General features: G+C 43.2%; 1 protein-coding gene across 2 annotated transcripts in view; it reads right to left on the reverse strand.

Moving 5' to 3' along the window:
• dnah14 (dynein axonemal heavy chain 14) overlaps positions 1–15,389 on the reverse strand; it is a 144,187-nt gene that overhangs the window by 86,162 nt on the left and 42,636 nt on the right. For both annotated transcript variants that reach the window (XM_031902515.1, XM_018093963.2), the window contains 7 exons: positions 14,183–14,304; positions 9,606–9,777; positions 8,477–8,581; positions 8,137–8,255; positions 7,923–7,997; positions 6,946–7,033; positions 2,827–3,077 (listed from right to left, as the gene is read on the reverse strand). In XM_031902515.1, the coding sequence (XP_031758375.1) occupies positions 2,827–3,077; positions 6,946–7,033; positions 7,923–7,997; positions 8,137–8,255; positions 8,477–8,581; positions 9,606–9,777; positions 14,183–14,304 (932 nt within the window). The remainder of the gene's footprint in view (positions 1–2,826; positions 3,078–6,945; positions 7,034–7,922; positions 7,998–8,136; positions 8,256–8,476; positions 8,582–9,605; positions 9,778–14,182; positions 14,305–15,389) is intronic.

Here is a 15,389-nt window from a genome sequence, read left to right on the forward strand (position 1 = left end):
TGGTTTTTAACTGTTGAAATCTAATTGCTGATTGGTTGCCCTGAGCAACATCACCGGTAATGCTTCACTCCACGTTTTACACAGCATAATAAATATACACCATGTTTCTTTATCCCCATTATACCTGATACACACTCCTTTTTCTTACAGGCCCTTCTCTATAAATACAGGACCTTTTTGCAGTCCCTCCTTCCTGCCAGACCCATTATTTTCCTTTAGTTGACAATGAGTGCCAACTTAGAGAAGGACTGTTACTTCTCAACACTTGTCATAGGGAGAGAAAATGACCTGCATTTGAAACCTATGAGAGTGCTGTAGGGATCTTTATAAGAAATGTGAGATGATGAGAAGTATGGAGGAAAATGTATTCAAAACAACCTGTTAGAGGAGTGAATATATGGAACAATTATGGTTTCTCAGAGTCAATGTGGCTAGGTAATAGTATTCAGAGAGGTAAGCAGGCCACAATGTGAATATTTCAGGATAATGATAGAAAAACCATGGATTTTAGCAAGTCTATATTTGCAACTGTGCCATACAGATTGATGTAATTTTTTATAGGCTGTGTGCGCAAAAAATATCATCAGTGCGCATTTTAAAGCAAGATTAAATTTTTGTGCGCTACAGAATGTTTGTTGGAGTTCAGTTATGGGCATTTTTGCGCAGGTCTTTCAGTTTGTCTAAATCAAGTTACAAAAATTTAATTTTTGTGTGCGCTATTTTAATTTGTGTGCGCGGGTTCGGAAAGTCGTGCGAGGGAACAGTGCTAGGCTCTAGGGCTTAATTATCAATTTTGCAATTTGTGTATTCCAGTTTGTTTTTCTAAATCGCTTGAAGTCGCATATCGAATGGCTGCTTATTAATTAATGAGGAAAAAAAAAACTGAAAAATCTCAAATTTTTCGAGTTTACCAGCACTAAAAACTCGAAAAATTCGAGTTTTAGAATATGGCTTCAGGGCCGGATTTCTGAATAGGGCACCCTCAGGCCGCCCCCTTACGCCTTACTTGGTCCCAGCTAAGATATAATTACCCCTTATTGGGGGCAGAACAGCCCTATTGGGTTTATTTAATGGTTAAATGATTCCCTTTTCTCTGTAATAATAAAACAGTACCTGTACTTGATCCCAACTAAGATATAATTACCCCTTATTGGGGGCAGAACAGCCCTATTGGGTTTATTTAATGGTTAAATGATTCCCTTTTCTCTGTAATAATAAAACAGTACCTGTACTTGATCCCAACTAAGATATAATTACCCCTTATTGGGGGCAGAACAGTCCTATTGGGTTTATTTAATGCAGCGTTTTTCAACCACTGTTCCGCGGCACACTAGTGTGCCGCGAGATGTTGCCTGGTGTGCCGTAGGCAGGGCACCAATGTACTAGGGGGGCACTGCTCTTGGCACCAATGTACTAGGGGGGCACTGCTGCTGGGCACCAATGTACTAGGGGGGCACTGCTGCTGGGCACCAATGTACTAGGGGGGCACTGCTGCTGGGCACCAATGTATTAGGGGGGCACTGCTGCTGGGCACCAATGTACTAGGGGGGCACTGCTGCTGGGCACAGAGTTAAATTTTTTAACATTTTCTAATGGTGGTGTGCCTCGTGATTTTTTTCATGAAACAAGTGTGCCTTTGCCCAAAAAAGGCTGAAAAACACTGATTTAATGGTTAAATGATTCCCCTTTCTCTGTAATAATAAAACAGTACCTGTACTTGATCCCAACTAAGATATAATTACCCCTTATTGGGGGCAGAACAGCCCTATTGGGTTTATTTCATGGTTAAATGATTCCCTTTTCTCTGTAATAATAAAACAGTACCTGTACTTGATCCCAACTAAGATATAATTGCCCCTTATTGGGGGCAGAACAGCCCTATTGGGTTTATTTAATGGTTAAATGATTCCCTTTTCTCTGTAATAATAAAACAGTACCTGTACTTGATCCCAACTAAGATATAATTACCCCTTATTGGGGCAGAACAGCCCTATTGGGTTTATTTAATGGTTAAATGATTCCCTTTTCTCTGTAATAATAAAACAGTACCTGTACTTGATCCCAACTAAGATATAATTACCCCTTATTGGGGGCAGAACAGCCCTATTGGGTTTATTTAATGGTTAAATGATTCCCTTTTCTCTGTAATAATAAAACAGTACCTGTACTTGATCCCAACTAAGATATAATTACCCCTTATTGGGGGCAGAACAGCCCTATTGGGTTTATTTAATGGTTAAATGATTCCCTTTTCTCTGTAATAATAAAACAGTACCTGTAATTGATCCCAACTAAGATAATAATAATCCTTATTGGATGCAAAACAACCCTATTGGGTTTAATTAACGTTTTATTGATTTTTTTAGTAGACTTCAGGTATGGGGATGCAAATTACGGAAAGACCCCTTATCCGGAATACCATTGGTCGCGAGCATTCTGGATAATGGGTCCTTTACCTGTATTACCATAACTAATTGTAATTAAAAATCTGAGCTGTCAATCATATATTGCCTGCCCCACCTCTATGCCTCTACGGCATAGAGGCGGGGCAGGCAATATATGATTGACAGCTCAGATTTTTAAATACATTTATAACAGGCATTTTTTATTATACAGCTTTTTATGTGTGGGTGACAGGTCCCCTTTCATAAAAAACAGACATTCGAGTTTTCGAATCATATGCACAAAAAACTCGAATCATGAAAAAAGATCAAACTCAACCGTTTATAAATCACCCCCTCTGTGTATGATGTTGCTAAGGGACCACCTCCATGTCAGAATGCATGTTGCTATGACAGCCCTTACAACGAGTGCCACAATACGCACCTTGTCCATTCAAAGTCATCCGACTTAGAGACTCTCTTCTTTATTAGCTCAGCCAGGACATCTCTGCAGTGCACATAAAGAGTGAGCAAGGCTTCCAGGGTGGTCTTCTGATGAAGGAGGGGGATATCAAGAGCCATATCTGCCAGCTGCCCCAAATGCTCTACCAGATTGGCATGGACGAGTCTCAGCTCTTTCTCTGGATCTGCAGAGTGAAAGCTTCTCACACAGTCCTTACTGAACATGATCTGGCTCTACAGAGGAGAAGGCAATATTGAAAGAGAGCATTAGTCAAAAATGTGAATTATTTAATTAAAATGGAGTCTATGGGAGATGGCCTTCCAGTAATTTGAAGCTTTCTATATAACAGGTTTCTAGATAACAGATCCCATACCTGTACTGGCAGATAAACAAGACAGACTTAAAAAGGACTGGTTGCCTTTTAGTAAGGGAGAAAATACAAGGTTACTAATATTACATTACATTACATTAACATTTATTTATAAAGTGCCAACATATCCCGCAGCGCTGTACAATAAGTGGGTTACATACATTGGGCATACAGAGTAACATATAAAGCAATCAATAACCGATACAAGAGGGGAAGAGGGCCCTGCCCAAAAGAGCTTACAATATTAGCTCTTAATACTAGGGATTCGGGCAGAATCCAGGCTTTCTTTGAAGGATTTGGTTTTCGCCGAATCCACGGTCCCATATGCATTTGCTAATTAGGGTTTGGATTCAGTTTGGGATTTCGTCAGGTGGGTTTGGGGGTTCGGCCGCACCCAAAAAAGTTGGCTCGGTGTATCCCTACTTAATACAAAATTGATTCATGGACTCCTCCACTTTCCCTTTTGGAACCAAGAAGGCCTCCTTTTATTCCCTGAAGCAGACTGGAGATTATTTAGATGGGATTTTTGTGTGTGGTATTATAATGTCAGATATTTAAATGCATTTTATAACTGTGATGAGTGATTTCCTATACAGAAGATCACTGGAGGAATGTGGCATTGCAGCCTCGTTAAGGGGAAACTAGTCCTTCTCATGTTATTCTGTATGTGGCACTGGCATGGAGTGTAAGCCAGGAAAGAACCAGGATTCAGGAACCCGAGCTGCACAACTATATGTTTATTACATGACATTCGGGCATACTATTAAGCACCACACGGATTATTAAATGCAACTAGGGACAAAAATAGCAGCTCAAAAAGGCATTAAGATGTGTTACAGTGAGTATAATCTCTTTAGGGCATGTCAGGGAGAAAATGTCAAATCTCCTTGTGAGGGATTAGGCAAATCATTCCACGTGCACATAAAATAAATAAATAAAGCCTGACTCCAAAAATGTGTTACAGAAGGAGAAATATTGCACATTGTGCTGCACAGATGGGAGGGAATATTGCCTCCTCTGAAATTTGGATTTATATATAATTTAGAGCTGCAAAGTGCTTATATGGCCACAATATACTGCTGGAAGCCTACAGCTATTCTCTGCCTGAGGAGTAAATAGTGATACGGCTGCTACTGGCCCTGTGTGGAGTAACAGGCAGGGTTGGACTGGGGGGTGCAGGGTCCACCGGGGCTGCCACCCAAGGGATCCTGCAAGTGTCCCCACTGGCCGTGTCCTCCACGCCCCCCCCCCCGCAGAGGCCCCCACTGAGCTCCCCTAACCCACCCCCCACAGGGGCCCCTGCTGAACCTCCCTTTCCCTCCCCCCCGCTGAACCTCCCAAACCCCCCGCAGGGTCCCCCACCCGAATGTGTCAGGAGAGGAACGGTCTCATGGGGGAGCTCCGGCAAGGGTCGGGTCTGGGCCACTGGGTTTTAATAAGTGATGTCCCGGCAGCCCAGTCCGACCCTGGTAACAGGTATGAAGGGAATACAGCAATACCAGGGCACACAGGCGGCTTTGGCCAGAGAATGTATGCACAGCAGCAGGCTGGAGCGGCATTTTCTCCCAAAGTGTTTTTCTGCCAGTGGAGAAAACGCTACAAGATGGTCTCAGCTAAGCCGTATAGCAGCTTTTCCTCATATGTACAGACATAAGTTAGGTACTGTCATTACTGCAATTATTGTTGACCCTACAGTTCAAAAATGTCTATATATTTGTATAATACACAAGAGCCATGAATATCCTCTAAATTATATTGTTATGAACAGTGGTGTAATCAGTTATAATTGGTGCCTAGTGATGTAACTTCTGTAACATGACTCACTGAAACTTGTATATATATAAAGAACCCCCTGATGAAAACTATGAGGATATTAGAAGTCATCTTGGAGTTCCATGACCTGTATTAAATAACTCAGCCTTTGTCCTCAATCTTTTAAATGGTCATGGAACTCCTCTGTGACTTATAAAATGCTTATATTTTACAATTGGGGGTACTTTATTCACTATATATATATAGTCAAGCTGTGTGTCCACATTCTAAACCAGTTTAACAGATGGGTGCTGAAGTCAAAGTTCCTTGATAAAGGGAACGAAATGTTGGAACGCACAGTGAATGAATAAATAGCGGAATTGCTGTGTGGTGGTGCTGGGCCTCTTATAGGTATATATATACAGGTCCTTCTCAAAAAATTAGCATATTGTGATAAAGTTCATTATTTTCTGTAATGTACTGATAAACATTAGACCTTCATATATTTTAGATTCATCACACACAACTGAAGTAGTTCAAGCCTTTTAGTGTTTTAATATTGATGATTGTGGCATACAGCTCATAAAAACCCAAAATTCCTATCTCAAAAAATTAGCATATTTCATCCGACCAATAAAAGAAAAGTGTTTTTTTTTTAAAAAAAAGTCAACCTTCAAATAATTATGTTCAGTTATGCACTCAATACTTGGTCGGGAATCCTTTTGCAGAAATGACTGCTTCAATGTGGCGTGGCATGGAGGCAATCAGCCTGTGGCACTGCTCAGGTGTTATGGAGGCCCAGGATGCTTCAATAGCGGCCTTAAGCTCATCCAGAGTGTTGGCTCTTGTGTCTCTCAACTTTCTCTTCACAATATCCCACAGATTCTCTATGGGGTTCAGGTCAGGAGAGTTGGCAGGCCAATTGAGCACAGTAATACCATGGTCAGTAAACCATTTACCAGTGGTTTTGGCACTGTGAGCAGGTGCCAGGTTGCTGCATTGACCCTGCCCTTGATAAAACACAGTGGACCAACACCAGCAGCTGACATGGCACCCCAGACCATCACTGACTGTGGGTACTTGACACTGGACTTCAGGCATTTTGGCATTTCCCTCTCCCCAGTCTTCCTCCAGACTCTGGCACCTTGATTTCCGAATGACATGCAAAAGTTGCTTTCATCCGAAAAAAGTACTTTGGACCACTGAGCAACAGTCCAGTGCTGCTTCTCTGTAGCCCAGGTCAGGCGCTTCTGCCGCTGTTTCTGGTTCAAAAGTGGGGAATGCGGCACCTGTAGCCCATTTCCTGCACGCGCCTGTACACGAGGCTCTGGATGTTTCTACTCCAGACTCAGTCCACTGCTTCCGCAGGTCCCCCAAGGTCAGGAATCAGTCCTTCTCCACAATCTTCCTCAGGGCCCAGTCACCTCTTCTCGTTGTGCAGCGTTTTCTGCCACACTTTTTCCTTCCCACAGACTTCCCACTGAGGTGCCTTGATATATGCTAATTTTTTGAGATAGGAGTTTTGGGTTTTCATGAGCTGTATGCCAAAATCATCAATATTAAAACACTAAAAGGCTTGAACTACTTCAGTTGTGCGTAATGAATCTAAAATATATGAAGGTCTAATGTTTATCAGTACATTACAGAAAATAATGAACTTTAACACAATATGCTAATTTGTTGAGAAGGACCTGTATATATATACAGTATATTGTCAGTATGAAGTCTACACTCACACCAACTACCAATATCTTAGTGCTTAGTTAATACTGAGTATAATAAAAAGGAGGACCAGCTCTTCAAAATCTGCGAGCAATCAAATCTTTAGTTTCCCCTTCATACTGTGTTTTAATACATTACACATCCAGTTATGCAACTCTATGTTATGTTTCCTCTAATACAAAATGTACAAAACAGGCGCACCACAAATGCCAATTCAGATAAAATGAAGCTATTTTTTGTCTTTTGTCTGTACTTACCACAAGCAGAACCACCTGCCCTGGGTGACTGAGCATCCATTTCTTAAACTGTGACTGCCCCCAGTCCATCACACCGAGCTTTACAAGTCTAAGGAAATAAAAATGATTACAAAGAAAACATTATAGGATCTCAGATCCCAAAGGATTGCAACTATGGGCGCTAAGTCCATGTTCTCGGATCCCAGATTGAGACCTTGGGGCAGCACAGCCCAGAAATACACCATTAAATATCAGATGTATCCAACGTAACTTCAATTTACAGAGGATTGTTTTTTTCAAAAAATCATACGACCCTAATATTGACTTTGATTTTCAATGTATTCCCAAACAGGAAAGTCCCTAACAGGTGGGTTCAGCCCCTTAGAAGGGCCTAAAGCCATTGATAGAGGACTAGCCTGAAGGCCAATAAGAAAAAGCTTTACTCTGGATGATCATTTGGTCATGAAAGCTAAAGGGATAAAGGGGTAATTTACCTTTATGTTAACTATTACAACATTTAGGGGGTAATGTAATAAAAGGCACTAAATTTGCCCAGGAACAGTAACCCATAGCAACCAATCCGCAGGTAGAATTTACTGGTCACCTGTTTAAAAGTAAACCTCTTATTGGTTGCTATAGGTTACTGCTCCTGGGCTAACTTAGTGCCTCTTATTACATATGGGGGTTAGTATATTATAGAATGTCCTATTTTTGTGCCTTGATTTTTTTATTTTGTATAGTTGTTTAATTAATTGGCTTCTGCTTCAACCTCCTTTTAAATTGCAATTTAAAATGTTACTGACAACAGCAACTCCCTTTGGGGGTACACTGACAAGCAGTATTATTACTTAAGCTACGGATGATTGATAATTGCAACATTTTTGCACATCTCTAAACTTCTAGTGGGATATGGGGGACCTTGAGCAAATGTTGCTGGAACCCAAACAGTCTGCAAAACCACAATTAAAGGTATACTGTTACACTTAGCTTCCACTTACTTTTTCACGATATCAAACATACTACTCTCCACGTTTCCCAGCCACTGTTCCACGGGGCCACGGATTCGGATGTTGCTAAGGAACAAACCCACAGCATTTCATTTCCAATGTTTTATTAACGCTGAGCATTCACATATAATGGAAGTGAACTGGCTATATAGCCCCCCTTTTCCTTTTTATGAGACAGATTAATAAAAAATGATAGGAAACGTACTTTGGCATGTGAATTGTTTCTCCCTCTGCGGATCTAATCATGGCAACCACGGGAGGGCTTTTCATTGGAAATGTGATGTCTAAATGTCTGATATTCTCGAAGCACTTGACAAGATGAGGCTGTGAAATGAGAAACCAGCGAAAGCGCGGCTTTAATATGAAACGTTTCCCTGTAAATGGGCACAATTTAATTTGCTGCATATCAGGAATCTCTGAACTGTGCTTCCCCTGCAGCTGCAGAACACTAGTCTCTTGGCTCTTGTTGGACGCTGAGCTTTATGGTTCAACAACAGCAGGAAATATCCAGGTGTACGGGCCCCGGCTGTATAAGCTGATGTTACCTGAACGACGTCTGGGTTTTTGCTCTCCGACAGTATCGCCAGCAGGTCCTCATTGCTGAGAAAGTAAAATCTTGGAAATACTTTTCGCTTAATTTCAAGAAAGTCCTGTCAAGGGGAATCAAACAAAACATAATGCATTAGCGAATGCTACTCTAAATGAATATATAAACTAAGGCTGATTTTAGTGTTTTCTGACTGGCTGCTCATAGGCTTAAAGCAACAGTTCAGTGTAAAAATGAAACTGGGTAAAATAGACAGACTGGGCACAAAATAAAAAATATTTGTAATACAGTTAGTTAGGCAAAAATGTAATCTATAAAGGCTGGAGTGGGCAGATGTCTAACATAATAGCCAGAACACTACTTCCTGCTTTCAGCTCTCTAACCCCTTAGTTAGTCAGTGACTTTAGAGGGACCACATGGGACAAAATTGTTGGTTATTTTGTGATCCCGCAGGTCAGATTCAAATGCAAACTAACTGACAGTTATGTCCCATATGGCCCTCCTCAGGTCACTGATTGGTTACTGACTGCTAACAGCTTAGAGAGCTGAAACCAGGAAGTAGTGTTCTGGCTATTATGTTAGACATCTGCCCACTCCAGCCTTTATAGATTACATTTTTGCCTAACTAACTATATTGAAAACATTTTTTATTCTGCGCAGTCTGTCTATTTTGCCCTTTTTCATTTTTACACTGAACTGTTCCTATAACAGCTGAATAATGACCAGTTTGCCCACCCACATCCATGGATGGTCAAATAGAACTAAACAAGTATATCTGGGAGACTGTTGTGGTCACTCTCACTTTTACATTTGCCATTTGCTAGACAAGAGTCTAGGTCACTATAACACTATATTGCATAAAAAAAACCCTGCTTCATCTAAATAAACCATTTTCATTTAAATATACTTTTTTAGTAGTATGTGCTACTGGGTAATCCTAAATAGGAAACCTCCCAAAAACCTCTAAAACCACAAATTAAATAAAGATTATTACAATTTGCATAAGACACGTTTTGTATTGGTGTTTTTTGTTGTTTTGATTGGTTGTTTTTTTTTTTATATAACTGACACTGGCCCTTTGTACCATATAGCCAATCAGAGTTTTGCACCCCACTCCCTTTTTGTACCTCTAGGCATTTCAGGATCTTCTCGAGGTGAGCGTTGTTGTTCTGCAGAACTTCCAGGAGGCCTGGGGCAATGGCTGCTCTTAGGGCACTGGGCCTTTCCTTAATGTTTTCCATTATCTCTTTCCAAGAACTGTCCACTTGAAAGAAAAGATTGGCTTCAGCTGGGAGTTGCCTGGTGATATAGATTTGCTATATTAGAGCCATTATAGCATAGTATATCATGTACCTTGTAGGGGGATGTAATTCCTTTAATAGAGGACAAATGATCTCAGAGTTTCTAAACCCTGGATTTATCTCCTATATACAATGTAACCATTAACAAAAATACATTAAAACATGTAAAGGGATTCCATCATGATTTTATGGTGTAATTTTTATTACTTAGTCATCTCAGGTCTTTCAGAAGGAGCCAGCACTCCAAATGCAACTGCTTTCAGATAAGCTATTGTTTCTCCTGCTCAATGTAACTGTGGGAGTCACAAGCCGGACTTGGATATTTACTATTGAGTGCTATTCTCAAATCTACCACTAGGTGGGGCATGGGAGCATTCTTAGCAATGCATGTGTCAGGGAGCTGCTATCTTGTTACCTGCTGATCGGCCACTGGGGGGGGAAAGGGGTGATATCACTCCAACTTGCAGCACAGCAGTAAAAAGTGACTATAGTTTTTCAGAGCACAAGTGACATGGCTGAGGGCACTTGGGAAACTACGAATATGTCTAGCCTCAAAATCACATCAAATTCAAAGTAATAGCCCTGGAATAAAATGACTTTTAAATTCTTTCTTTTCAAATATGTACAGTTCAGCGCATGTCCTATTAACACATTCTTACATACTTTTTTTTTTATTTACAGTTTGTGTGCTGCTGCTGAAAAATAAAGAGGATTCATGGAAATGAATGGCCATTTCAATTTAATGAATTTCTCAGCTTGAAAAAAATGCAATATGTTCGTTCGACCCTACCGACATTATTGTGACACTTAGGGGCTGATTTACTAATCCACTAATCCGAATGGGAAAAAATCGGATTGGAAACGAACATTTTGCGATTTTTCGTAAATTGTCGCGACTTTTTCGTAGCCATTACGATTTGCTCATAAATTGTAGCGACTTTTTCGTAGCCATTACTACTTGCTCGTAAATTGTAGCGACTTTTTCATAGCCATTACGACTTGTTTGTATATTGTAGTGACTTTTTCATAGCCATTACGACTTGCTTGTATATTGTAGCGACTTTTTCATAGCCATTACGACTTGCTCGTATATTGTCGCAACTTTTTCGTATTGAGCGCTCGCAACTTTGCATGATTTTGGAAGCCTCCCATAGGACTCAATGGCACTCTGCAGCTCCAACCCGGCCCAAGGAAAGTCTCCCATAGGGCTCAATGGCACTCTGCAGCTCCAACCCGGCCCAAGGAAAGTCTCCCATAGGGCTCAATGGCACTCTGCAGCTCCAACCCGGCCCAAGGAAAGTCTCCCATAGGGCTCAATGGCACTCTGCAGCTCCAACCTGGCCCAAGGAAAGTCTCCCATAGGGCTCAATGGCACTCTGCAGCTCCAACCCGGCCCAAGGAAAGTCTCCCATAGGGCTCAATGGCACTCTGCAGCTCCAACCTGGCCCAAGGGAAGCCTCCCATAGGGCTCAATGGCACTCTGCAGCTCCAACCTGGCCCAAGGAAAGTCTCCCATAGGGCTCAATGGCACTCTGCAGCTCCAACCCGGCCCAAGGAAAGTCTCCCATAGGGCTCAATGGCACTCTGCAGCTCCAACCTGGCCCAAGGAAAGTCTCCCATAGGGCTCAATGGCAATCTGCAGGTCCAACCCGGCCCAAGGAAAGTCTCCCATAGGGCTCAATGGCACTCTGCAGCTCCAACCCGGCCCAAGGAAAGTCTCCCATAGGGCTCAATGGCACTCTGCAGCTCCAACCCGGCCCAAGGAAAGTCTCCCATAGGGCTCAATGGCACTCTGCAGCTCCAACCCGGCCCAAGGAAAGTCTCCCATAGGGCTCAATGGCACTCTGCAGCTCCAACCTGGCCCAAGGAAAGTCTCCCATAGGGCTCAATGGCACTCTGCAGCTCCAACCCGGCCCAAGGAAAGTCTCCCATAGGGCTCAATGGCACTCTGCAGCTCCAACCCGGCCCAAGGAAAGTCTCCCATAGGGCTCAATGGCACTCTGCAGCTCCAACCCGGCCCAAGGAAAGTCTCCCATAGGGCTCAATGGCACTCTGCAGCTCCAACCTGGCCCAAGGAAAGTCTCCCATAGGACTCAATGGCACTCTGCAGCTCCAACCCGGCCCAAGGAAAGTCTCCCATAGGGCTCAATGGCACTCTGCAGCTCCAACCCGGCCCAAGGAAAGTCTCCCATAGGGCTCAATGGCACTCTGCAGCTCCAACCCGGCCCAAGGAAAGTCTCCCATAGGGCTCAATGGCACTCTGCAGCTCCAACCCGGCCCAAGGAAAGTCTCCCATAGGGCTCAATGGCACTCTGCAGCTCCAACCTGGCCCAAGGAAAGTCTCCCATAGGGCTCAATGGCACTCTGCAGCTCCAACCCTGCCCAAGGAAAGTCACCCATAGGGCTCAATGGCACTCTGCAGCTCCAACCTGGCCCAAGGAAAGTCTCCCATAGGGCTCAATGGCACTCTGCAGCTCCAACCCGGCCCAAGGAAAGTCTCCCATAGGGCTCAATGGCACTCTGCAGCTCCAACCCGGCCCAAGGAAAGTCTCCTATAGGGCTCAATGGCATTCTGCAGCTCCAACCTGGCCCAAGGAAAGTCTCCCATAGGGCTCAATGGCACTCTGCAGCTCCAACCCGGCCCAAGGAAAGTCTCCCATAGGGCTCAATGGCACTCTGCAGCTCCAACCTGGCCCAAGGAAAGTCTCCCATAGGGCTCAATGGCACTCTGCAGCTCCAACCTGACCCAAGGAAAGTCACGATACTGAAGCTTGAATGAATCCGAAACTTTTGTACTCGGCACGACGGGTACGAAAAAGTCGCTACAATTTACGAGCAAGTAGTAATGGCTACGAAAAAGTCGCGACAATTTACGAGCAAGTCGTAATGGCTACGAAAAAGTCGCGACAATTTATGAAAAAATCGCAAAATACTGATCATTACGAAAAAAACGCATTCGGACGCTTTTCGGACGTTCGTGGATTAGTAAATGTGCCCCTATGTAGATGCAAGAATGATCATGTTTTATTTTAAAAAATACTAAGTCGAGTTTATACGAGTATGAAGGTCGGACAAATTCTAGTTTTAGTAAATCTGCCCCTGGATCTATGTTTTGTGTGACTGGAGTTACCGGGCAGGAGAGGTGCAACCCTAGGCTAGCCCCATGTGCAGCTTCAAAATGAAATATAATAAAATCTGTTTGTGTTTTTGACAGATTACAATGCAGGATTCTGCTGGAGAAGCTCTATTAACTAATGGGTTTTGTAACAATATGTTTTTCTTTAAAGGAAACTATCCCCCCAAACAATGTCGGTCTCTATACAAATATATTGTATAAACAGCTCATATGTAAAACCCTGCTCCATCTAAATAAACCGTTTTCATATAAATATACTTATTTAGCAGTATGTGCCATTGGGTAATCCTAAATAGGAAACTGCCATTTTAAGTACTAAGGGCCGCCCCCTGGGATCATAGGAGTCACAGTGCACACAAACAAGCCAAGGCACACATACATGCTAGGCCCCATCAGCCAATGAATGGGCAGAGTTCTGCCTTTTACTCCCACACTACTTCCTGTTACAGTTAGAGTTGCATTACTTCCTATCAGGGTCGGAATGGGGGGTGCAGGGCCCTGAAGGTGCCCCCGCCGGCCACATCCCCTAACCCCCCCGCAGGTGCCCCCAGCCGACGTCCTCCCCGAGCACGCATATATTTAGCATGTCAGGGGAGGAACATTCAGGCACGGGGAGCGCCAGCAAGGGTCGGGTCTGGGCCACCAGGGCCCACTGAGATTTTTCCCAGTGTCCCGGCAGCCTAGTCCGACCCTGCTTCCTGTCAGCTGATCTCTGAGGGAGCACACAGCCCATCACTAAATGGCGGCTCAAGGGAAAGGATGTAAAAGGACAATATTTACTGATATATATATTCCAGTTTGGGGAGATTCTTTAATAGGCCCCTTAACATAATATAAACTGTCTGTTGGTTACGTATTCATTCTGGGGGTGTAGTTTCCCTTTAATGATTTGTATGTGGTTTAAGGAAGGCTACAGTGGAAAATTGCTGGCCATCTTTTGAGACTGACAAGCTAATGCTGAGAGCTTTCCACAACTAGGGGCAGATTTACTACTCCACGAATTCGAATCCCGAATTGGAAAAATTCGGATTGGAAACGAAAATTTCTGAAGATCGCAAATATCCCGAAAATGCTTATGAAAAAATTGTATTAGTCACGATAATATCGTATTGGCGATCCAAAAGTCACTAAATTTTCGCACTGAACCGTTGTAAACAGCAGTAAAACCTTTTGCGCAAGCGTACGAAAAAGTCATGCGGACGCCTGAAAAATTCGGCAAAAATACATTTTGCTTTTGTAAATGTGCCCCCTTGTAGGGGTAATGTACCTTTGGATGTCGGAAGCGAGGAAGATCTGCTCCAGGTAAAGCCAATTCCTCTGGCAAATCATCAGCTCCTCCATAGTGCGCAGGAAGAGACTGAGCTTTCGATCCCATTCGTCAACTGCATTCTGGCGCAGCAAAGGTATCAGAATTATTCATAAGTGCAGATAAACATGTTTATATTCATATTTGTATTCATTTCACATTTTCATTTGTTCTTGCTTGTTATATTCACATTGTATTCAAGTCAACATTTGTGCTTTTTTTTTTATTTGTGAGTTCATTTGTGGTATTAAAAAAATGAAAATGACACAAAAACAAATATGTGGAAATGGTGTGGGTAGTATGGCCCGCAATTGCAACCTGCATTTCTTCACAATTGGACCCACTACCAGACCCGCAAATGCCTTATCCGCAACCTGATCTGTGAGCCACTGACTACCATTAAACAGGAAGTGCTGTTGCTGCAAACCAGAAGTGACATCATAAGAAGTGGGCGGGTAGAAAAAAAAACGTTTATAAAAATATTTAAAGGAGTAAAATATGGATAAAATAGAATATCTATAGAAATATAGATAAGACCCGCAACCTGGCCCGCACCTATACCTGCATCTGGAAATCCTACCCGACCTGCTACAGGACAGGTAATGCAAACTGTTCCTTTTTAGGGTAATAGCACCCACAGAGATTATAGGGGCGCACAGAAGCTCACAATCACGTCTCAGACATCTCAATGACAGTCGCCCAGACCCTTTGGATGCCCTTATGGTACCTACGGAGTCACCAATATGGTAGCCAAAATTCTCATTAACACCCTTGTCATATCTCGCTTAGACTACTGCAACTCACTGCTCTGTGGGCTTCCCCTGTATAAACTGACCCCACTCCAATCCATCATAAACAGGTCTGCCAGACTCATACACCTCTCCTCCCGCTCCCCAAGTGCCGCCCCTCTCTGCCAGTCCTTGCACTGACTACCTGTCATGTACAGGATTCAGTTCAAGATTCTTGTACCCACCTACAAAGCACTCCCTGGTGCCGCACCGCTCTATTTAACTCCCCTAATCCCCAAGTACCCCCCTAGACGTAACCTTCGCTCTACACACAACCTCCTTCTCTCCTCCACACTCATCTCCTCCTCTCACTCTCGCATCCAGGACATCTCACGCGCTGCACCCATCCTCTGGAACGCCATTTCCCGTCCCATTAGGCA

The sequence above is a fragment of the Xenopus tropicalis genome, chromosome 5 (genome assembly GCF_000004195.4).
Source record: "Xenopus tropicalis strain Nigerian chromosome 5, UCB_Xtro_10.0, whole genome shotgun sequence".
Taxonomy (NCBI): Eukaryota; Metazoa; Chordata; class Amphibia; order Anura; family Pipidae; genus Xenopus; species Xenopus tropicalis.